Raw genomic sequence first — 25,244 nt, 5'->3', positions numbered from 1 at the left:
AACCCCTGCTTTTTTTTTGTTCTCCATTTGCTTGGTAGATCTTCCTCCATCCCTTTATTTTGAGTCTGTGTGTATCTCTGCATGCGAGATGGGTCTCCTGAATACGGCAAACTGATGGGTCTTGACTCTTTATCCAATTTGCCAGTCTGTGTCTTTTAATTGGACCATTTAGTCCATTTATATTTAAGGTTAATATTGTTATGTGTGAACTTGATCCTGTCATTGTGATATTAGCTGGTTATTTTGCTCGTTAGTTGATGCAGTTTCTTCCTAGCATCAATGGTCTTTACATTTTGGCATGTTTTTGCAATGGCTGGTACTGGTTGTTCCTTTCCATGTTTAGTGCTTCCTTCAGGGTCTCTTGTAAGGCAGGCCTGGTGGTGACAAAATCTCTAAGCATTTGCTTGTCTGTAAAGGATTTTATTTCTCCTTCCCTGAGGAAACTTAGTTTGGCTGGATATGAAATTCTGGGTTGAAAATTGTTTTTTTTAAGAATGTTGAATATTGGCCCCCACTCTCTTCTAGCTTGTAGAGTTTCTGCCAAGAGATCTGCTGTTAGTCTGATGGGTTTCCCTTTGTGGGTAACCTGACCTTTCTCTCTGGCTGCCCTTAACATTTTTTCCTTCGTTTCAACTTTGGCAAATCTGACAGTTATGTGTCTTGGAGTTGCTCTTCTCGAGGAGTGTCTTTGTGGCGTTCTTTATATTTGCTGAATTTGAATGTTGGCCTGCCTTACTAGGTTGTGGAAGTTGTCCGGGATGATATCCTGAAGAGTGTTTTCCAACTTGGTTCTATTTTCCCCCTCACTTTCAGGCACACCAATCAGACACAGATTTGGTCTTTTTGCATAATCCCATATTTCTTGGAGGCTTTGTTCATTTCTTTTTCCTTTTTTTCCCTCTAGACTTCTCTTCTCGCTTCATTTCATTCATTTGATCTTCAATCATTGATACTCTTTCTTCCAGTTGATCAAGTCGGTTACTGAACCTTGTGCATTTGTCATGTATTTCTCGTGTCATGGTTTTAATCTCTGTCAATTCGTTTATGGCCTTCTCTGCATTGATTATTCTAGTTATCCATTCTTCCATTCTTTTTTCAAGATTTTTAGTTTCTTTGCGCTGGATACATAGTTCCTCCTTTAGCTCTGAGAAGTTTGATCGACTGAAGCCTTCTTCTCTCAACTCATCAAAGTCATTCTCCGTCCAGCTTTGATCCATTGCTGATGATGAGCTGCGTTCCTTTGGAGGGGGAGATGCGCTCTGATTTTTTGAATTTTTTGAATTTCCAGCTTTTCTGCCCCACTTTTCCCCCATCTTTGTGATTTTATCTGCCGTTGGTCTTTGATTCTGATGGGGTTTTGGTGTTTTCCTTCTAACAGTCAGGACCCTCAGCTGTAGGTCTGTTGAAGATTGCTTGAAGTCCACTCCAGACCCTGTTTGCCTGGGTATCAGCAGCGGAGGCTGTAGAAGATAGAATATTGCTGTACAGCGAGTGCTGCTGTCTGATTCTTGCTCTGGAAGCTTCGTGTCAGGGGTGTACCCCGCCATGTGAGGTGTGGGGTGTCAGTCTGCACCTAGTGGGGGATGTCCCCCAGTTAGGCTACTCAGCAGTCAGGGACCCACTTGATCAGGCAGACTGTCCGTTCTCAGATCTCAACCTCCTTGCTGGGAGATCCACTGCTCTCTTCAAAGCTGTCAGACAGGGTCATTAACATCTGCAGAGGTTTCTGCTGTTTTTTTGTGTGTGTGGTTTTTTTTGTTTTTTTCTGTATTTTGTGTTTTTTGTTTGTTTGTTTTTTGCTATGCCCTGTCCTCAGAGGTGGAGTCTACAGAGACAGGCAGGCCTCCTTGAGCTGCGGTGGGCTCCACCCAGTTCGAGCTTCCTGGAGGCTTTGTTTACCTACTTAAGTCTCAGCAATGGCGGGCGCCCCTCCCCCAGCCTCGCTGCTGCCTTGCAGTTAGATCTCAGACTGCTGTGCTAGCAATGAGGGAGGCTCCGTGGGCATGGGACCCTCCCAGTCAGGTGTGGGATATAATCTCCTGGTGTGCCGTTTGCTAAGACCCTTGGTAAAGTGCAGTATTAGAGTGAGAGTTACCAAATTTTCCAGGTGTTGTGTGTCTCAGTTTCTAAAGGGATTCCCTTCCCCCTTGAGCTTCCCAGGTGAGTTGATGCCTCGCCCTGCTTCAGCTCTGGCTGGTCGGGCTGCACCAGCTGACCAACACTGATTGTCTGGCACTCCCCAGGGAGATGAACCCAGTACCTCAGTTGAAAATGCAGAAATCACTCATCTTCTGTGTCGCTCGTGCTGGGAGCTGGAGGCTGGAGCTGTTCCTATTCGGCCATCTTGCTCGCACCCCTTGGGATGATATTTTCAAAGTGATTAAGGAAAAACATGCCAAACAAAAATACCATGCCAAGAAAAGCTGTCCTTCAGAAATGAAGGGGAGATAAAGACTTCCCAGAGAAACAAAAGTCAAGGGAATTCTTCACCACCAGACATGTCTTACAAGCAATGCTAAAGGAACTTCTTCAAGCTGAAAGAAAAGAATGCTTGTGAGTAACACAAAAGCATTTGAAAGTATAAAACTCACTGGTAAAAGTAAGTACAAAGTCAAATTAAGAATACTTTAGGCCAAGTGTGGTGGCTCACACCTGTAATCCCACAACTTTGCGAGGTCAATGTGGGTGGATCACCTGAGGTCAGGAGTTCAAGACCAGCCTGGCCAACATGGCAAAACCCCGTCTCTACTAAAAATACAAAAAGTACCTGGGTGTGGTGGCACACGACTGTAATCCCAGCTACTCAGGAGGCTGAGGCAGGAGAATTGCTTGAACCTGGGAGGCAGAGGTTGCAGTGAGCGAGATCACGCCACTGCACTCCAGCCTGGCAACACAGCGAGACTCTGCCTCAAAAATAAAAAAAAAAAAAAGAATATTGTAATACGGTAATGGTGGTGTGTAAATTCCTTATATCTTTAGTAAGAAGGTTAAAAGATAAAACTATTAAAAATAATAACTACACTAAGTTATTATGGTACCTGTAATATAAAAAGATTTAAATTATGACATCAAAAATTCAAAATATGAATATGTGCGGAGTTTAAGTGAACAATTTTTTTGTGTGTGGTCAGAGTTAAATTGTTATCAATTTAAAATAACTTATAAGATGTTTTTGTAAGCCTCATGGTAACCACAAAGCAAAAAACTTGTAATAGATACACTAACTGTACAAAGCAAGGAATCAAACCACAGTACTAGAGCAAATCACTTAACCACAAAGGTAGACAGTAAAAGAGAAAGAAATTTTAAAGGCGTTTACAAAACAACTCAAAAACAGTGACTATAATGGCAGTAGTAAGTCCTTACCTATCAATAAGTAATATGAATTAAATTGATTAAATTATCCAGTCAAAACATATAGAGTGGCTGAATGGATTAAAAAACAAGACTCTTCTATATGGTACCTATAAAAAATTCACTTTACTGGTAAGGACACACAGAGACTGAAAGTGAAAGTATGAGAAATATATTGTATGTAAATAGAAATAAAAAACAATAGGAGTAGCTATACTTAAATCAGGTAAAATAGACTTTAAGTCAAAAGCTATGAAAAGAGACAAAGTCATTATATAGTGATAAAGGGGCCAATTCAGCAAGAGGATGTAGCGATTATAGACATATATGTACATCACATTGGAGCACCTAAATATACAAAGGAAATAGTAATAGGTCTGAAAGAGAGAAAGACTGCAATACAGTAACAGTAGGGACATTTAACAACCCACTTTCAGCAATGGAAAGATTTTCCAGACAAAAGAAACATTGGATTGAAACTGTAGTCTAGACCAAGTGGACCTAACAGACATATACAGAACATTCCATCCAACAGATGCAGAATACAGATCCTTCTCAACTGCCCTTGGAGCATGATTCAGGATAGATTACATGTGAGACCACGAAACAGGTATTATCAAACTTTAGAAGACTGAAGTAATATCAAGTATCTTTTCAGACCATGATGGTACAAAACTAGGAATAAATAAAAGGATGAACTTTGGAAAATTCACAAATGCATGAAAATTAAACAGCATGCCCCTGAATATGCAATTGATCAATAAAGAAGTTAAAAGGAACATTTAAATTTTTTAAAACAAATAAAAATGGAAATACAACATACCAAAAAACTATGAAATATAGCAAAAGGAGTTCTAAGAAGAAAGTTTATAACAATAAATGCCTATATCAAAAAAGAGAAAAATCTCAAATTGCCTAAGGTTGCACTGCAAGGAACTAGAAAAACAAGTAGAAACTCAACCCAAAATTAGTAGAATGAAGGGAATAATAAAGATCAGAGCAGAAAAGGGTAAAATGGAGATTAGAAAAACAATACGAGAGATGAATGAAGCAAAGATTTTTTGAAGACAAAATCAACAAACCTTTAGACTAAGAAGAGAGAATATTCAAATAAATAAAATCCGAGATGAAGAGAATATTCAAATAAAATCAGAGATGAAGAAAGACATTACATCATAGACTGAAGAAATGCAAAGGATCATAAGAGAGTATTATGAATAATTATATGCCTACAAATTAGATAATCTAGAAGAAATGAATACATTCCTGGACAAATACAACCTACCAACATTGAATTATGAAGAAATAGAAAACCTGAACAGACCAATAACAAGAAAATTGAATCAGTAATAGAAAACCTCCCATCAAACAAAAGCCCAGGCTTTACTGCTGAATTCTACCAAATGTTTAAGGAAGTAATACCAATTCTTCTCAAGCTATTCCAAAAAATTGAAGAGGAGAGAATACCTCCTAAATCATTCTGTGAGGCCAGCATTACACTGATACCAAAAACAGATAAGGGCACAACAACAACAGAAAACTACAGGCCAATTTCCTTCATGATTACACATGCAAAAATTCTCAACAAAATATAAGAAAACCAAATTCAACAACACATAAAAATATTATTTACATGATCAATTGGGATTCATCCCATGGATACAAGGATAGTTCGCATACACAAATCAATAAACATGATACATCACATTAACAGAAGGAAGGATAAAAACCACATAATCATTTCAATAGTTGCAGATAAAGCATTTAATAAAATTCAATATCCTTTCAAGATAAAAACTCTCAACAATTTAGGTATAGAAATTAAGTATAGAAACAATGCACTCATGACCATGAAGACCATATCTGACAAACCTACAGCTAACATCATGCTGAATGGGGAAAAATTATAAGCTTTTCCTCAAAGATCTGGTACCAGATATGGATTTTCACTTTCACTACTTCTATTCAACAAAGTACTAGAAATCCTAGCCAAAGCAATTATGCAAGGGAAAGAAATAAAGGGTATCCAAATGGAAAAGGAAGATACTAAACTTTTCATGCTTGGAGAGACATGATCTTATATATATATAGAAAACCCTGAAGATTCCACCAAAAAACTTTAGAACTAATAAACAAGTTCAGTAAAGTGGCAGGACATAAAATCAGCATACAATAATTAGTAGCATTTATATACACTAACAGCAAACTATCTGAAAAAGAAATATTATTTTAAAATCTTTATTTCTAGTAGCTACAAAAATGTAAAATACGTATGAATACATTTAACCGAGAAGGAAAACCATCTCTACACTGAAAACTGTAGCCTTTTTACATTTTACAAAATCTTGATGAAATAAACTGAAGAAGACACAGATAAATGAAAAATTTTTGTATTCACAAACTAGAAGAATAAATGCTGTTACAATGTCCGTACTACTCAAAGTGATCTACAGAGTCAATGCAGTCTCTATTAAAATACCAATGACAGTTTCCACAGAAATAGAAAAAAGAATCTAAAAGGTTTTATAAACTGCAAAAGACACAAAATAGCCAATGCAATCTTCAGCTAAAAGAACAAAGCTGGAGGCATCACACTACCTGACTTCAAAATGTACTATGATGCAATAGTAACCAAAATAGCATGATACTGGCATGAAAACAGAGACCAATGAAGCAGAATGAAGAGCCCAGAAATAAATCTACACATTTACAGCTAACTCATTTTTTTTTCCAAAAACTGCCAAGAATACACAATGGGGAAAACAGTCTTTTCAATAAATGGTTTTGGGAAAACTGGATAGCCACATGCAGAAAAATGAAATTAGACTATTGTATCTCACTCTATACAAAAATCAATTCAAATTGGATTAAAAACAAAGGTAAGACCCACAAGTGTAAAGCTATTAGAAGGGAACATAGGGGGAAAAACTCCATGACATTGTTTTCGGCAATGATTTTTTGGATGTGACTTCAAAAACAGAGGCAACAAGAGCAAAAAAAAAAAGGACAAATGGGATTTTATCAAGCTAAGAAGCTTCTGCACAGCAAAAGAAAAAATCAGTAGAATAAAAGCAACCTATAGAATGAAAGAAAATATTTGCAAACTATACATCTGATAAGGGATTAATACACAAAATATATAAGGAATTCAAACAATTCAATAGAAAAAAGCCAAATAACCCAATTTAAAATGGGCAATAGACCTGTATAGACGTTTCTCAAAAGAAGACATACAAATAGCCAACATGTACATCAAAAAATGTTCAACATCACTAATCATCAGGGAAGCAAATCACAACCACAGTGAGCTATCACCTCACTCCTATTAGAATGGCTATTGTCAAAAAACAAAACAAAACAAAAAGATAAGTTTGGGCTAGATTGTGGAAAAAAGGAAACCCTTGTGCACTATTGGTGAGAATGTGAATTAGTGCAGCCATTATGGAGACAGTATGGAGGTTCTTAAACAAATTAAAAATAGAGCTGTAACATGATCAGTAATTCCACTCCTGGGTATCTATAAACGAAATGAGTATGTCAGAGACATATGTACTTCTATGTGTATTGCAGCATTATTCACCATAACCAAGGTGTGGAATCAACCTAAGCATCCATCAGTGGATAAATGGATAAATAAAATGTATATAGATACACAATGGAATACTATTTAGCCATAAAAATAAGAAATCTTGTCATTTGCAACAACATAGATGAATCCGGAAGGCATAAGGTTAAGTGAAAGATCCCAGGCACAATATGACAAATACTACATGATCACACTCATGTATGGAATCTTAAAAAACTCATCTCAAAAAAGTAGAATGTTGAGTGATGGATACCAGAGGCTGGGGTGGTTGGGATGGGAATGTTGGGGAAATGTTAATCAAAGGATATCTAATTATAGTTAGATAGAAGGAATAATTTCAAATGATCTATTGTGCAGCATGATGACTGTCATTGATGACAGTATATTGTATTCTTGACAAATGCAGAGACTGGATGTTAGGTGCTTTCACCACAAAAATGACAACTACATGAGGTAATGCACTTGTTGATTAGTTAGATTTAACCATTCCACAATGCATATATACTTCAGAATGTCATGTTGTACATGATAGATACATACAATGTTATCTGTTCATTTAATTTTAAAAAGAATGAGAAAAGATACTTTTCAAAGAGTATTAATAGTCATTTTTCTGATTTCCTGTAGTGTATTTTCAAGATGAATAAGTTTTCTAAAGTAACAGAAGCATATCTCATTAGCTATCAAAAATTATTTTTAATGGCAGTTTTTAATGTAGATCTTCAGGAAAAAGCACACAATTACTGCCTTTTAAAATAGAATGCATGAAATACAATTAAATCTTTCCATGACTAGTCCTCTCAAAAAAATTTTTTGGAATATCTTCTGTTTTACGTTACAAAAAACACTAAAATCCAGGGAAATAAAAGTTTAAAAATTTATTCTTAGTGAGTTTACAATGTCAATAGAAAGTTAAATGTGTAGAAGGAAAAGTTACAATCTGGCCTCTTAAAGGCTAGACAGAGGTAAACAGATTGTGTTTAAGAGTCCCACAATTAGTCACTAAAGTTTAGCCTAAAAGTTGACATCTGTGATAGTTATCGAAAGATGGGTTAGGATTTAAGAAGGAGGGATACAGCATTCTGGAAGAAAAGGAGGGGCATTCCAAATGATTCCAAGAAAGTGGTAAATTGGGGAAATGGTAAAATGTTCGGTGTGCTTGATCAGTAGCAGGTTGAGAATAGTTCCAGACTTTACAGGAGCATAAAAAATTTCACTTTGGATCACATTGCTTTCTTGCTTACAAACCGTTGTTTTGCCATCAGTTACAGAGTAAAAGTCTTAGCTTGTTAAAATGTAAAAAATGTGAGCAAGCCCAGCCAAAATGAGCAAACCCACATGCTTGACCTGCAGTTAACCACAGATGCATGAGGGAGTAAAACAAAGAACATTCATGTCTGGCCCCGATCAGTTATCTTGGAGAACCATGACCAATAATAAATGACCATTATTTTAAGCTACTAAGATTGGGGATATTTTATAACTCAGTAGTATTTCACTGATGAGTTGTATTAGTGCTTTTCTATTCTTCTGTCCTAAAGTAAAAATGTCTTTACTACTTATCACTTTCAGAGAAATGTGAAGATGTAATAGAAACAAATTTTGCTAGGCAGATAGAACTATGGTATTGCTTTGAGCTGGCATAGATGCAATTCCATGTAATTCCATTTCTTGTTATAAACTTGGCTCTAAATGTACAATGTATGCTTCAATATATGGACACATGTAGATGTAGAAACTGTGTATATGTATGCATTATTTATACCACACAAAATTTTACCAAAGTCTTCATATCCATAGCAGTTATATTTTTTAAAATAACTCTTTTTAGTATAGACAATTTTAGCTATAAATATTCACAAACAGAGAGAGAATAACATAATGAAACCCTGTGTACTTATCACCAAACTTTAGTAATTTCTAACATTTTGCATGTGTTGTTGTTTGTAACAGTCTTTTGTTTTGTTTTATTTTTGTTTTTGTTTTCCTTTCTTTTGACAACATGAGTGGTGTTCAATGCTACTAAGAACAAATTTGCAGATTTTTCCTGCAATGCTTGAAATGATTAACTTCCATTTGTTGCCAAGTAACTGATAGCAAAAGTAATATAAGAATATTCACAGCATAATTAGATTTGAATAGCAAGTATTATTTAAAGGGTGCCTGATATTATTGCTCATAGGCATGCTTTTCTTTCTTGTACTTCTTATTTTTGGTAATAATCATGTTTTTAATGACTTGTGATAGACTTGTTTTATGAAACAATAGAAAACCACCATAGGACCTCTTTAGTAAGCTTTTAGAGTGTTGAAACTACTTGAAATCTTATTTGGTGGGAGATTATTATTTGCTAAATAATTGTTTGCATAAACTGACTCTTCCAACAGTGTTAGTTAAATGAATCATAACAATTAGTATAAACAGAGAAAAGTGATGATGATCTATGCAAGTAACTTACAGGTGTTCTATTTGTTGAACAAAAGAATGAATGGAAAATTAGGGCTCTTATTATTATTATCATTTTTGCTGTATCCAGGATAGAATAAATAAAATGTTTGTTTTCAGTCTGCCTTCACATATACTTCTTGGTAAGAAAGGAAGGATGAAAGGAAATGGTGGATTGCGGGAGGGTGAGAGGAAGGAAGGAAAAAAGAAAGGAAGTGAGAGAGGCTAATTATCTGGAGGTTTTTTTTAAAAAGCAGTAATGCCACCAAATTAAAGTAGCTTTTCAATTTAATGCACAATATTTATATTACTATTACATTGGCATTTCAGGGCTCCAAGTGTAAACAGGTTATCTTAGATGCACAGAATATCAAAAGAACCTGTGCTATCATCTCCTGATGCAGCCTAATCATTGACAGAGGTCAAGAAAGTTAAAGCAAGTACTGAAGTTGAATATATTAATATACAAAAATATAGTATTTGTATTAGTTTGTTCTCATGCTGCTAATAAAGACACACCCAAGACTGGGTAATTTATAAAGAAAAAGAGGTTTAATGGACTCACAGTTCTACATGACTGAGGAGGCAATCATGGCAGAAGGCAAAGGAGAAGCAAAGTAACATCTTACATGGCAGCGGGCAAGAAAGCTTGTGTAGGGGAACTCCCATTTATAAAACCATGAGATGTCATGAGACTTATTCACTATCACAGGAATAGCATGGGAAAGACCCGCCCCCATGATTCAGTTGCCTCCCACTGGGTCCCTCCTCCCACGACATGTGGGAATTATGGGAGCTACAATTCAACATGAGATTTGGTGAGGGACACAGCCAAACCGTATCAGTATCATTGCCCCTAATGTATATTGCCTTCAGACCACCAATGAAGTTTAATTCATCTTGAGAAATGCATTGTAGTAGTAGTAAAATTATTTGGTTAACTTTATGTTCCTATATTTTATGCAAATATGAAGTTATTTTTATAAGATTTGGGCTGTTTTAAAATGTCATTCTAAAGAACATCTCTAAGATTTTATGTAATTACTACAAAAATTAAAAATTGTTTTATATTTATAAACCTTGAATTTCAATGTAGGCCATGCTTATTAAAATTCAGTATCTTTTTGGTTACAGCATTAAAGAGGCTTCTAGAATGCTTACCTTTTTTCAGTCCACTATCATAATGAGAGCCTCACTTTGATCCCTCACTCCCCTCCCATCCTTCCCCCAACTCCCCAGAGTCCATTATATCATTCTTATGTGTTTGTGTCCTCATATCTTAGCTCCCACTTATAAGTGAGAACATACAATGTTTGGTTTTCTATTACTGAGTTACTTCACTTAGAATAATGGTCTTCAGCTCCATCCAGGGTGCTGTGAATGCCATTATTTCATTCCTTTTTATGGCTGAGTAGGTATTTCATTATATATATATTTATCCACCATATTTTCTTTATCCACTCATTGGTTGATAGATGTGTAGGCTGGTTCCATATTTTTGCAGTTGTGAATTGTGTCATAAGCTAAATGTTTTGAAATACATTGGAATTATTTCTGAAGTTCAGGAATGGCTTTGCTTTTCTACATTAAGTGGTTTATTGAATATTTTTAGAAAAGAACCTCTTGATTTTCAGTTGTTTGGGTGGAGAGAAGAGATTGTGGTGGTAGTCATTCTTCATATGGGGATTTGGAAGACGAAAGAGTAGGTTACTCATTCTTTATACGAATTTTCATCAGTCCTTCTCATTTTGGCCTTGCATCTTTCCCCTGTACCCTATCATACCTGATATTTCTGGTTCCTAAGCCTGTACAAGGTTCTAAACCCTTCATGGCTTCCTTCATGGCTGTGGTCCACTCTACGACAGCCCAGGCTGCAGCTTCCACCACTATGTTTCAACAGCTCCGTGTTAACAATAGCTTTATGTCTACCAGAAAATTGAACTTTCCTGACCATTTCTGGTTTGAAATAGAGGTAATAAAACCACTTTTAGTATGTGGCTAGCATACCGCAGAATTTTTCAACCTCGGAATTATTGAGCAGTATTGACATCTAGGGCCAGATAATTCTTGCGTACATCTTTCCTGTGCATTGTAAGATCTCTAGCAGCGTCCATGGTCAAGTAACACCCCCTACCAATTGTGACAATCTCAGTTGAGAACCACTGTCATAAAACCATGCCAATGAGTAATCATGCAGGACTGTGTATCAAGAACAGAATACCAAGAAATGTAAATATCTTCTTCAGAAGCACAAGTATATATAAACCAACTCAGTATAATCTGGAAGGTCATTAAATTACATTATACTATACTTAGAAATATAATGTCTTTTTGTGGTATCTTGAGATAAGCAGAGAATTTACAATGCTCTGACTTTCACAGTAACATTGTACGTTTTTTGTATTCCAAAATTTTATTTTGATAAGCATTTCTAAATAACTTGGGAGTTATCCTTTTTCATTTCTGAAGGCCTTTTATCTGCTAATAGAAATAAGAAAAAAGATATGCTATGATCATTTTGCATACTTCCTCATTGCTAGAGATGCTTTCCCTCACAGGATACATAATTTCTTGGAATAGACTATTGTTCCTAGAAGATAATTAGTGACTGTTATTATTATTATTTTTTGCCTGTCAATAGAAGTGAAAACAGTAGTTGGCATGCTCACCTACTTGATTATAGCTTTTACATCAATCAGCATCCTTTTCCTATGCTTCATCATCATTTCTCTCGATAATTATATATTGTTTCATTTTTCTCACCATTTTTTCTTTAGCGTTGACTACACACAAATTTATTTAAAATGGCTGAAATTAGTCATGCAATCAGTTGGAATTCATCCTCACAACATTTATGCAAAATCTACTGCAGCAATTGTTTTAAACGTGAAATTTTAAAACACTGAACCACCTTTATTTATTCTATATCTAGTGATACTCTCTTTTGTTTACCCTCCATGTTTTTCTCCACTCATTTGGTCAGAATCAGGGTTTACTGAGTGATTAAATGTGTTCTGGGATCTGTCGTGAGTCTTGGTGCATTAAACAGGGCTGGAGACAATGAAAGCTGTGGCATAAAGGACAAATGTAGAAGGTGAAAAATGAATAGAGGCCCTGAACCTTAACATTATCTCCATGTTGACCACAGTTTCCTTTGGTATTCTTGAGTAATTCCATTATGAAAATAATGAATAGAGTATTTTCATTGTTTCTTTTACCTTGGAGGTTTATCAAGATACTGGATAGCAACTAAATGTAAATTCCGTAACTCATATGTTAGGACAGTACTTCATAATAAATATTTTTTAAAGAGAGCAAACTAAATTAATCGTGATTATATCCAATTTGCCAATTAGGTATGTTCCACATATCAGTGAACTAAGGAAGTACTGGAGAATTGTTCTTAGGAACTTTGATAAGCAGGACCCTGTTTGTATTAGTCAAAAAATAAATTTGGGTGTATACTTTTTATTGATGTGTCATAATTGTATACATTTTGGGGTGTATGTGATATTTTCATGAATGTAGACAATGTGTAATGATCAAATCAGGGTAATGGGGATAGCCATCATCTCAAATATTTACCAATTCTTTATGTTGGTGGGAACATTGCAATTCTTCTCTTCTGGCTATTATGATATATGCAATAAAATATTCCTAATTATAATTTTCCTGCTGTACAATAGAGTACTAGAATTTATTCCTTCTAACTATATTTTTGTACATGTTAATCAACTTCTCTTCATCACCCCCTCCCCAGCCTCTCATAACAGTCATTCTATTCTCTACCTTCATAAGATTCACTTGTTTTGCTCTCACATATGAGTGAGAAAATATGATATTTTTCTTTCTGTGCCTGGCTTATTTTACTTAATATAATGACTTTCCATCTATCTTGCTGCAAATGGCAGAATTTCATATTATTTTATTGCTGAATAATATTCCGTTGTGTACATATGCCACATTTTCTTTTTAGTATGTTGAGGAAACTCTGTAGAGTTTTCCACAATGGCTGTACTACTTTACATTTCCACCAACAGTGTACAGGCATTCACTTTTCTCTGCAGCCTCTCCAACATTTGTTATTTTTTTGTCTTTTTGATAATAAATAGCATTTCTAGCTGGGCTGAAATTTCTCTTCATGGTTTTTGTTTTTGTTTTTGTTTTGAGACAGAGTTTTGCTGTTGTTGCCCAGGCTAGAGTGCAATGGCACGATCTCAGCTCACTGCAATCCCCACCTTGCGGGTTCAAGCGATTCTCCTGCCTCAGCCTCCCATGTAGCTGGTATTACAGCTCTTTATGGTTTTAATTTGCATTTCTCAGATGATTAGTTGATGTTGAACATTTTTTTTTCATATATCTGTTAGCCATTTGCATGTTTTCTTTTAAGAAATATCTATTTGGCTCCTTTGCTGATTTTCTTATGGGATAATTTGATTTTTGGGGGAAGATTTTTGCTATTGAGTTGTTTGAGCTCTTTATATATTCTACTTACTAATCCCTTGTGTATTAGTCCATTCTTGCATTCATATAAGGAACTACCTGAGACTGGGTAATTTATGAAGAAAAGAGTTTTAATTGACTCAGTTCTGCAGGCTGTACAGGAAGCATGACTGGGGAGGCCACAGGAAATTTACAATCAGGCAGAAGGTGAAGAAGAAGCAGGCACGTCTTCATATGGCAGAGCAGGAGAGAGAGAGCGAAGGGGGAACTGCTACATACTTTTACTCAACCAGATCTCCTGAGAACTCACTCACTATCATGAGAACAGCAAGTGAGAAGTCCGCCACCATGATCCAGTCACCTCCCACGAGGCCCCTCCTCCAACATTGAGGATTACAATTCGACATGAGATTTGGGTGGGGACGAAGAGCCAACCATATCACTTGTCGGATGGATCATTTGAGATAATTTCTTCCATTTTGTAGGTTGCCTCTTCACTTTGTTAACTGTTTCCTTCGCTGTGCAAAAGCTTTGTAGCCTAATGTAATCTCAATTGTCTGTTTTTGCTTTGGTTGCCTGTGCTTTTGAGGTCTTAACCAAAAAATCTTCACCCAGACCAGTCTCCCCTAGCATTTCCCCAATGTTTTTGTCTAGCAGTTTTATAGTTTCAAATCTTATATTTAAGTCTTTAATCTATTTTGAGTTTATTTTTGTATATGGTAAAAGATGGGTATCTATTTTTCTGAATATGAATATCCAGTTTTCCCACATCATTTATTAAAGAGACTATCTTTTCCCCAACGTACGTTCCTGGTGCCTTTGTCAAAAAATGAGTTGACTGTAAGTGCATGGGTTTGTTTCTGGGCTCTCTATTCTGTTCCATTGGTGTATGCGTTTGTTTTTGTGCCAGTACCATTCTGTATTGGTTACTATTGCTTTGTAGTACAATTTGAACTCAAGTAGCGTGATGCCTCCAACTTTGTTCTTTTTGATTAGTATTGCTTTGGCTCCTTGGGCTCTATTTTGTTCCATATGAATTTTAGGATTGCTTTTTTCTACTTCTGTGAAAAATGACATTAGTACTTTGATAGGATTGCAATGAATCTGTCAATTGCTTTGGGCAGTATGGTCATTTTAATGATATTAATTCTTCCAGTCTATAATATGAGTGTGGGATGTCTTTTCATTTGTTTGCATCCTCTTCAACTTTCTTCATCAGTGTTTTATAGTTTTCCTTGTAGAGATCTTTCATCTCCTTGGTTAAACTTATTCATAGGTATTCTATTTTTTTGTGCTATTGTAAAGGGGATTTCGTTCTGAGCTAATTATTTGTGTATAGAAATGCTACTAATTTTTGTATGTTGATTATTATCCTGCAACTTCACTGAATTCATTTATCAAATCTAAGAGATTTTTGGTGGAGTTTTTAGATTTTTCTAAGTATAAGATCATGTCATCAGCAAGTAAGGATAATTTGACTTCTTTTCAATTTGAATGCCATTTATTTCTTTCTATTGGCTAATTGTTCTTGCAAAGACTTCCAGTACTATGGTGAATACAAGTGGTAAAAGTGGACATCTTTGTCTTGTTCCAGACCTGAGTGGAAAGGCTTTCGACGTTTCCCTATTCAATAAGTGAAGGATAGTAGAAATTAGCCAGAGTATATCTCACAATAAATGACTATGACATTAGCCTAAAATATGAAACTTTCCAAGACCACTTCCCTTTGGGGAATTACAAGGAGATGAGTCATCAGTCAGTGCTTTACGTTTTAGAAATATAAATCAACACTGAATAGTAAAATTAGTCCGTATGGATAAAAAGAGGTGACTAAACTGATTTATAAAAACTTGTCTCTGGATAATTAATCCCCCATAATCCTGCTTCTCTTACGTTGTCTCCACATATGGTTAAATGCTACCACCATTCATATATCTGCTCAAACTTATAACTAGAGATCATCCCCCTTAACTCATGGACATTCATTTACTATTCACATCTAGTCAATCAGTAAATTGTGTTAGTTCTACCTACCAAATAGATACTGAAGGGAAAAGAATTCTACCACTTCCACCACTAACACTGTGTCATCACCTTTCATTGGACTGCCCCAACATCTTCCTCCCTGCCTTCCTGCCTCCATTCTGCCTCTGCCTCCACACCACTTCATTCTCCCAGACTTGAACACCAAAATGCCAGTGATACCTCTGGTACAAATGCTACTTGGGGCTCTCTTATTTTTAAAACTCTCCAAAGCATTCCAAGTGTGCTTAGAATAAAACCCAAGTCCTTTCCACGTTCTATAAGGCCTTTCCTGCATCGACCAGTGGCTATCTTTGAATTCATTATCACTCTTCTTTTACATCATTATAGATACAATGACATTCTTTGCCTTCTCTTAAGCATGCCAAGTATACTCCATCTCAGCACCTTTGAACTTGCTCTTCTCTCTGCCTGGCATAAACATCCTCCAGGTATTGATATGACTCACTTCTTCCCTTCTCACAGATGGGTTTCAAATGATCCTCAGAGCAAGCTTTCCTGACAGTTTTCTCTAAAGTAGCACTTACGTTAGTCTCTATAGCTGCTTTAATGTTCATAGTACTTGTAATCACCTGACCTTATATTATGTGTCTATCCATTTATATGATTTTTTTGTTTCTCCTTCTCTGGAATGCAGGCTTTATGAAAGGATAAATTTTGTCTGTCTTGTTCACTGTTATAGCCCCTAGTGCGTGGTAGAGAGGAAATACTTTATAAAATATTTTTGAATGAATAAATGAATATTTTTATAGTTTAACTACAAACCACACGTATCAAATTAAATGAACAAAATACTAAGTATCAAAGCTAGCCAAATGAATTCCTTGGCTTTCCTAAATACATGTATTTTGATAGATATATTATGAGTTACTTCCTTGGAAGTATTTGTTCTGTCTCCTTGGCATGACTCTTAAGTCAAAGTTACCTTGTATATGTTGTTAGTTTAGTCATCAACTGATCTCCCCACACCTTTCTGTTCAGTTGCTTAGTCACTCCTCACTCTTTGAGGCTTCTGAATCTCCATGACTTTGTGGTTAGTCACCATAATTATTTGCAACAGAAAGGAGAAATGTTGCCAACCCCAAAGCATTAGAGATAAGTGAAAACTAGAGCACCCCTTTCACCCCAAGTGGATTCACCTAGTAAATGTTGATGTTTTCTTCTATCCATTTCCTTCTTCAGCAAGGACCATGAGATTGTGTTTACATTCTACAGCTCTCACAAGATGTATGCTCCAATATTAGAAACTAATGTTAAAGCATTCCAGGCCAAAGAAAGCAAAACTGAAATTCCACTCTTGAGTCATTCAGAGGTTGAAGCATTATGGGTGATCCAAGTTCCCCTGACTATCTGTGAACACAGGCAGTTGTTTGTCAATTCTTTTAAGTTAAAAAAAAAAATGCACAAACAGCCTATTGTAAAATGGAGTGAGTCAGTGCAATTGCACAAAGCATGTTTTGTTGTCAGCTGTATAAATCTGTGAATATTTTTTGTGACCAGTTTTAGTTGGTGGATTTAAATGAGGTCACCAAAAAGTTATCTCTGAGTATAGCACTCACCACAGTGCATCATAAATATGCTCTCATCTGTGAACATCCTTATGAATGACTCTATGTCTTACTCATTCTTTTATCTCTAATTTAGTACTGACTATTTTAGGTCCTTCATAAGTGCTTTTGAAATTGGAATATGGATGTATTTATAATTATCTAGATTATAAGCTCCTTCAGGACTAAATGCTATGTTTTGTTTACATTTGTTTCCCTTATAATCCTTGTACATTTTCTTGCATATTTAAAAGTCTTTAAAATATTTTTGTTGAATTGATTTGTTGAGTATAGATCAATCCCCCTGCTATGGAAAGTAATGTGGAAAGTGTTAATGATTCTTAAATCAGGGGTCTAAACCCTTTTTGATCCTTTGGTTGGACGTCCAGTTCATTATTTCACAAATAGTAATATTTTTCTTGTCAGGCTATATAGGCTGCTAAATGCTATTGTCCCAAACTTTGATGGATATAATTTGAACAGATTTATTTTCCATCTACTATATGCAAGAACTTAATCTGTTTTCCTATTAAATTCTCATGACAATTCACGCAGGAAGACTATTTATGTCACATTCTCCATATAAAAAGACTGAGACTAAGAGATGTTAAATAATTTATCCAACTTGCCAAACAAATAAGGTAGAATCAGGAACTGTTAGACCGGTTTCCTTGAACACTAACTGTGTGAAATCTTTCCTACTCTACCACAATGCTTCTAAGAAACCAAGTGAAGGGAACTAGTTAAAATACATTATGAAAATTACATATGATTTTGAAAGAAACATTTTATGGTATGATAAGTACAGATATCCAAAATGCATCGAGTATTCTCAGTAGTATTTGAGGGATTAGTATGTGAAGGATTAAAATTAAATTTTAAAGAGGTGATTGTTCAACAGAGAAAGGTGCATGTATCATAGACACCTCACATTTCTCTCCACGTTAAGATCTTTAGAAAGACTCAAGAATCTTGGCCTCTTTACCCTGGTGTTGTCATTTTTGTTTTAGGAAGATAGTGTTTTACTTTTTACCGTTCCATAGCTCAAGTGTAAAAGGGATGGGGAAAAGAGGGAGACGCTATATACCTTTATGAATACTCAGGGAAACTTAATATAGATAGGGAATCAATCCTGTACACATCTTCATGTATACTGACTTCTAGATGTTTCTCTAACTGGTAGCTAGTAAGAAAAATTAGTGTCCTTAAACTTTTCCTTCTACTATGCAGAACAGTTTTGTCAACAGAGACATTAATAACTCTGTAAGAGAGGCCTGCTATTATTGTAAATGACTCTAAAGCTTTACCGTTGTTAATAGGATGTTCTGAAGGATAAAATGAGGTCTTGAAAATACTTTTGATGGTGAATACAAAGCTATGTTTAATGCAAAATTAGTGAGAGAAAAATCTCTACTATAATTGCTGTGCGTTTTTGTAGACAAAATATGATTAGGATTTAAAATTACCTTGTGCTTCATATCATTACTGTTACACTTTGTTTAGTTTTCAAAGTGATTTCCATTTGTGAGTGAGTGTCCATATGTGTGTATAGGTGTTTTCAAGGAAGAGAGAAATGCCTCCGTAACACAAGTTGTTTTCTTAACTATAAAAAGCCAGTTGGCTTAGTCATGGTCTAATGCTAAGAACATTTCTTTTTAAATTGTAATTTGTTTGAATTTCCTTCTAGTTTCACCTTTGCCAATGCAGAAAATAAAGAGAGTTTTTGTGGTTGTGCGTATGTTCATCTTAATTGGTCACTACCATAGCCGCATTTGCTTTCCAGTTCTGTCTTCTGTCAATTCAATCCAACTAATATTTATGAAATACCATAATGTTCCAGAAACATTCAAATAATGGAAAATTGAGCTCATGCTCTTCCTTTGTGACAGCAAAATTGGTCACCCTCAAGTGACTGTAGACCTGAACTACATCTTAGCTTTAGCAATCACCTCCTTTTCACAGTCATTTTGACAATGTGTCAGATCAGTGGCTCAGCTGTTGTGGTCTCTGGAAGTTTCCCTTCACTTCTATCAAAGACAGGAAAATCACATGAGAAATGTATCCAACTGATACCCGTCATAATACCAAAACATGACACTTATAGATGATGACAGATTGCACTGCAAGAGCTCTGTGCTCTAGGTTATGATTATATAGTTGCATGTTTCCACTCTTCTAACAGATTGCACACACCTTGAGGGGAGACTGCACAGACCCATGCAATATTTGCTTGACAGAATTTTCCAAGGAGCACATAACAAAGAATGGGGAGGAAAAGATCTAGGAAGGATTCTAGCTTGAATTTGCTCTGTTATCTTTGGCGAGCCTTTTGATCTTTTTGTACCTCAGATCTTTGATCTCTAAAATAAGAGAGTTGAATCAGTCCAGTTTTTTTAAAACGTTAATATTTTTTATTAAAATAAAATTTATTTTTAAATTTTTATTAATATTTTTTAACTACAAAGCACTGTAAGGTATAAGGGCAGAAACTAAAGATATTACAGACCCTCTGTCATAATATCTGGCACATTATTATGTTTAATATATATCAATTGAATTGAATTGGATTTGTTTGGTCAATATCTTGGGTGAAATACTGATGTATAAAGTAAAATAAAAGCAGAGCTACTTTTGTCAAAGAGAAGTGGGTGGCACAACAAGGCAGGGAACCGAGCCCAGTGGGCACCCCCAAACTCCACCTACTCAGAGGGACATGGTGAAAATCATACCGTGTTAGAGAACACAGTTTCCAAATCAAAGAACTTAATAAGCATATAATTCTTCCTGGCTTCAGCGTTCTATAATTCCATGACTGAGCTTTAAAGAATTCCTTTACTAACATCTAGTTTGCCACATGAAAGTAATATGAAAGATGTTAAGGATGTGGTAACATTATGCCATCAAGTGGGTGGTGGGTTATGATGGAGAACCACAAAACCATTTTGTATTTATGAACAAATGTACTGCATACAGTTTTATTATCTTTCTCTAGAGATCTTTATTTTTTGCCTAACTGCAAACTAATGTGGTGTGCATTTGAACAGGGAACAGTTCTCTCAGCTGCTTTCTGTAAAAAACTGTCAAGTTGTCTACTTGTAACTACATAATTACAAGATTATTTAAACTGACATAATTTACTGAATACAACACTTATTTAGATACCATATTTGCTTTTGAAATTCACTGAAACCATTAGATAACCAGAGTCTAAGAAATGTAGATTTCCAATCTATTAATGGCAAACTATTTTGCCAATATTTAGTGAATAAGCTGATTATTTAGGCAGTAGAAAAATAAAATCCATTAAGATCACTTTAGGCAGGAAATAAGAGTATTAAAGATTAATCAGAGTGATGTCATATCTTTGAGAAGAATTTCAAAGCGATTGATCTCATCCTATTACCCAAACTTTCCTTTGCCCTTTATTTCTATCCTCTTGTTAAATAGTAATAAAGATGAATGGATAATTATTCCGTTAGCTATGAACAAAAGCTATCTATCATATATGAGGTTGTTCTTCCAAACTAAAACTCAAAACTCATTCCTTTTATTCTCTGACTTGGGGTACGTCATTTCTTTGTACTTAATGTGTTTTCCTTTAAAGAGAAGAGGAGGCAAGCTGCTAAAGCTTGAATTCTTGAACCCTCTGGTGATAAGTATATGTGGTCAACTCCACAGTTCTGCCTAGATTAGCCTTCCAGTTATCAACCAAGCTGGCATGTCCACTTGGCAAAGAAGAAAGAAAACCCTCAAAGCAAAAACATTTAGTTTAGCAATCATTAATTGATAATTTATATATTTGATACAGAGTAGAAATTTCAGGGACAGGTTTCAAGGGACCTAGGCAATTCTATTAGAGAGGGCAGGGCAGAGTGAGGAGGCTAAATGAAGGAGAACTGACTAAAATCCAGATATAGTCTAGTTTGGCTAGGAATGAAGTATGCAGTGGAAAACCTATCTTCAAGATTTCTAATGACAAACTCTTAGATTTATGGGCTGATAATTGAAATTGACGAGAGCACAGAGCAGAAATGTGTAGAAGCTTAAAATCGAAGAGAGTATATCATGCAAATTAGCAAAAAACACTATAAAATGTAATGGATAATAGTAAGAAAGAGTTTAGACTAAATGGAAAACATCATTTAAAATATTCCTTTGGTGTGGGTGTGCATGCTTGTACTTGTGCTAATTTAATGCCACATCTACCTCACTTAGATTATGTATGTAGGAAATACTTAATGTAATAACTAAGTGGCAGGTTTTGAAATGATGTGATCTAGGATATGGAAACTAGGAATGGAATTAAGAATAATGAGACAACTTTATGCCAAAAAAATCATTGTAACACATGCCACATATATCATGTGTGCTTTAATTAACACAGAAAAAAATATAGGACATCCCATTAAAAGTAAAACAAAGAACAAATTGAAAATGCTTTCTGAAACACAGTTATATGTTCATAGGGACTGACCAATCCTGATGGTCTAATTCATTAGTGTCGTGTGACTGTCAATCTGGAAGTGTTTTATTTTACTCATGTACAATCTAATAGCTTTTCAGCTTTCCTGAAGGTGTTATCTGCAGTATGTTCATCGTTACTTGGTGGAGTGCTTTAATACTACTTTGAAAATGAAAAATATTTGGGAAAATAGACTGTATTCTATCTTTTAGTTTTATGCAGCGTAACCATAAGTCTCTGTATTATTGTTGTTGTTGTTTTTCAGCCCCTCTGACTGATAAGCCACCCAAGCTTTTGTATCCTATGGAAAGTAAACTGACAATTCAGGAGACCCAGCTGGGTGAGTAATTCCTTAATTCTAGTTAATATACTGTTCTCATTACATTGTGACAGTTAATAAGCCTAGATTGTAACCCAATGTAATGCTCGCAGCTAAATCCATTTGTATTCATAGGGAATAGAGTTAGAAAATGCTAGCATACCTAGCCATTTCATTCCTTGTGGTGCGTGCCTTAGGACCCAGTTGGACATATGGATGTAAAACCTCACATGCTATTTAGATGGTTATTGGAAAATGAAATAGACTGATGATTTTAGTGATGGTATTGCAGTGCTATCTTACAAGGTTTGAATTGGTTTTCAAACAGGCACTATGGAACAATTTGATTTATAATATCTATTAATAGGTTAAGATGCAATTTCTCTGGCCGGGCGCGGTGGCTCAAGCCTGTAATCCCAGCACTTTGGGAGGCCGAGACGGGCGGATCACGAGGTCAGGAGATCGAGACCATCCTGGCTGGCACGGTGAAACCCCGTCTCTACTAAAAAATACAAAAAACTAGCCGGGCGAGGTGGCGGGCTCCTGTAGTCCCAGCTACTCGGGAGGCTGAGGCAGGAGAATGGCGTGAACCCGGGAGGCGGAGCTTGCAGTGAGCTGAGATCCGGCCACTGCACTCCAGCCTGGGTGGCAGAGCGAGACTCCGTCTCAAAAAAAAAAAAATGCAATTTCTGAAATTTAGGGGAAAAGATTCAATTTATTAAAATAAATGTCACCATTATGGTTAAAAAACATTTTAAGTGTAATCAAATATAATATAAATTTTGCTAATTATATTTTGGATAATATATTAATAAAATATGACCAAGTGACTTTTGGTTAAGGGACTAGCAGATTTGGGACATAAGGCTATAGACAAAATATGTTTTGAAAAAATATACAATTATATACAAATCAGAATTCTGACTTATCTTAGAGGTTCATCTAGAAATTTTGAGTTTGATTTAGCTATGTTCAGTTATACCAAATTATGAAAAATTTCTCTCTTAATTATAAATATATACATAGCAATTCTGTTATATTCTCTTAGGTCTTATTTTATTCGAAATGTAGTATGCATGCATATACCATAAACTTTGGCAGAAAAGATTTGTTTGTAATGGTGCACTATAAAAGGTTATCAAAAATATAAATTTAAATGAATATCCATGTTTGTTAAGGAATTTCTTCTTATATTAATCATACGAGAGTGAAAATGCATTTACTGTATATAACGAAAAAGAATCAGTATACCATCCCTTAAGTTATTAATGTTACTCTTATTCCTGGAGTGAGAATTTGCATCAAAATTATAAATTCATTTTCCAAATGAAGATTACAGATGTGATAATCTTTACTAATGACATACCCAAAGTTATAGTACACAAAGATATGATGATGGTTTTAGCACCTATAAAATTATTGTGGTCAATGGCTTTCTAGCACTTGAGATGCTAATATTTGCTAACTTTAAAGCATGAACATGCAAGATTTATGCAAGTCAGGGTGTTAATATCTTTCTTTGATTCAAGCCTTTTGAATTAATGTCATATATATGCAAGTAGTATTATAATTGCTGTTATTTTGAGATGGAAGATTATAAATAGCATTAAAACAGTGCCACATATGAAGCAAATAGATGTACTCAAATTTTATCATGCACTTTATGCATGCCATGGCATCCTTAATTACATTAGAATTTATTGCTATATTTTGAATGCATTTTTATATATACTCATAAGTAGCCATGCTCATACTGATCTTTCAATAATTCATAGGAAGATGTATTTCTAAGGAGTTACATAAAACTATAAACATTTTGGGCCAAGAATGAAGGGTTTTATGGTACCAGTTACTATTATGAACACATTAAAAATAAAATTAATTGTATGCCTTTGCTTGACGATATAATTAAAAGAATTTTATGGTTGATTGTTTCCCATAGGGTTTCTTTTTATTGTCCTTGAATTTGTAGTAAGTTAGATTGTTCTCTACCTCTTACCACAGTGTTTAACAAAATAAAATAATTGCTAAAGCTATATTTAAAACTTTACCTTCTCTTGAACAAAGTCACTAAGACTAACCACAGCAAATTAAAAATATGGAAATTTCTTATGCAAATTGGAAGTGACTATACATTCATTTGAAGAAATATGGGCATGTCTGTTACTAAAATGCTTCAAAAAATTCTCTTAAATTCTTTATTGTCACTCAGAAAGATGCGTGAGGTCTCTTTAACCACTGACTAAACTAGTGGATTCTTTTAAGCAACTTATTTTGTTGTTTTATGATTTTGGTTCGTAGTGTACAGGTAAATCATTTTCTAGTTAGAGAAATTCAACCTTAATCCTTGGATTTGTGAGCAACAGTTGATTTGAAGTAACTACCTTAATAGTGTTGTTGCTACTTTGCTAGCATTGCTAGTAGGTGAATCAAAAAGGGTAAGTGAAAATAGGAAAGAATATTAAAGACAAAAAAGACTTGAGATGAGGTGCCTAAAATATACATTTTTTCCAAAATATGTATTTTGACTTTTCATTTTCTTAAGGATTTAATTTTTGCCCTTTCCACATTTGACAAAACTACCTATTCAGCAGGTTCAAAATATGGTAGAAATCCTAAGAAAGAGGGACTGAGTGAAGAGTCATGGGTTGGAGTGAAGAGGGTGGCCTGCACCCATGATGGGGAACTTATAACTTACTCTCTTATGAGAAGATGGAAACCTTCAACAGAATTGTACTGTCAAAGTATTCAGAGGTTTGCCTCCACTTGTTCCCAAATTGAGAGTTGACCTCAGAGGATAACCAAACTCTTGTAAGAGTTACATTATAAGAAAAATCATCAGGAATTACACAAAGCTGAGCTTGTACATGTCTGGTGACCTAACTTGAGCATCCTAGTTAAGTTACACACATATCCAATCAACCCTAGTAACTGTGTGTCCATAGATTCTCTAGTTTGCTCACAAATATATGTAATTCATTAATAATGAACTTTGATATAATCATGAAGTGCATGGATTTGCTCTTCATCTTCAAATTCATTTTC

General features: G+C 35.2%; 1 protein-coding gene across 1 annotated transcript in view; it reads left to right on the top strand.

Moving 5' to 3' along the window:
- Positions 1-25,244, top strand: part of IL1RAPL1 (interleukin 1 receptor accessory protein like 1) — a 1,395,449-nt gene that overhangs the window by 1,066,394 nt on the left and 303,811 nt on the right. Inside the window, exon 6 of the mRNA XM_003917532.5 lies at positions 22,146-22,220. Within this exon, the coding sequence (XP_003917581.2) occupies positions 22,146-22,220 (75 nt within the window). The remainder of the gene's footprint in view (positions 1-22,145; positions 22,221-25,244) is intronic.

The sequence above is a fragment of the Papio anubis genome, chromosome X (genome assembly GCF_008728515.1).
Source record: "Papio anubis isolate 15944 chromosome X, Panubis1.0, whole genome shotgun sequence".
NCBI classification, from domain to species: Eukaryota; Metazoa; Chordata; class Mammalia; order Primates; family Cercopithecidae; genus Papio; species Papio anubis.
This window is presented reverse-complemented; position numbering and strand designations above follow the sequence as displayed.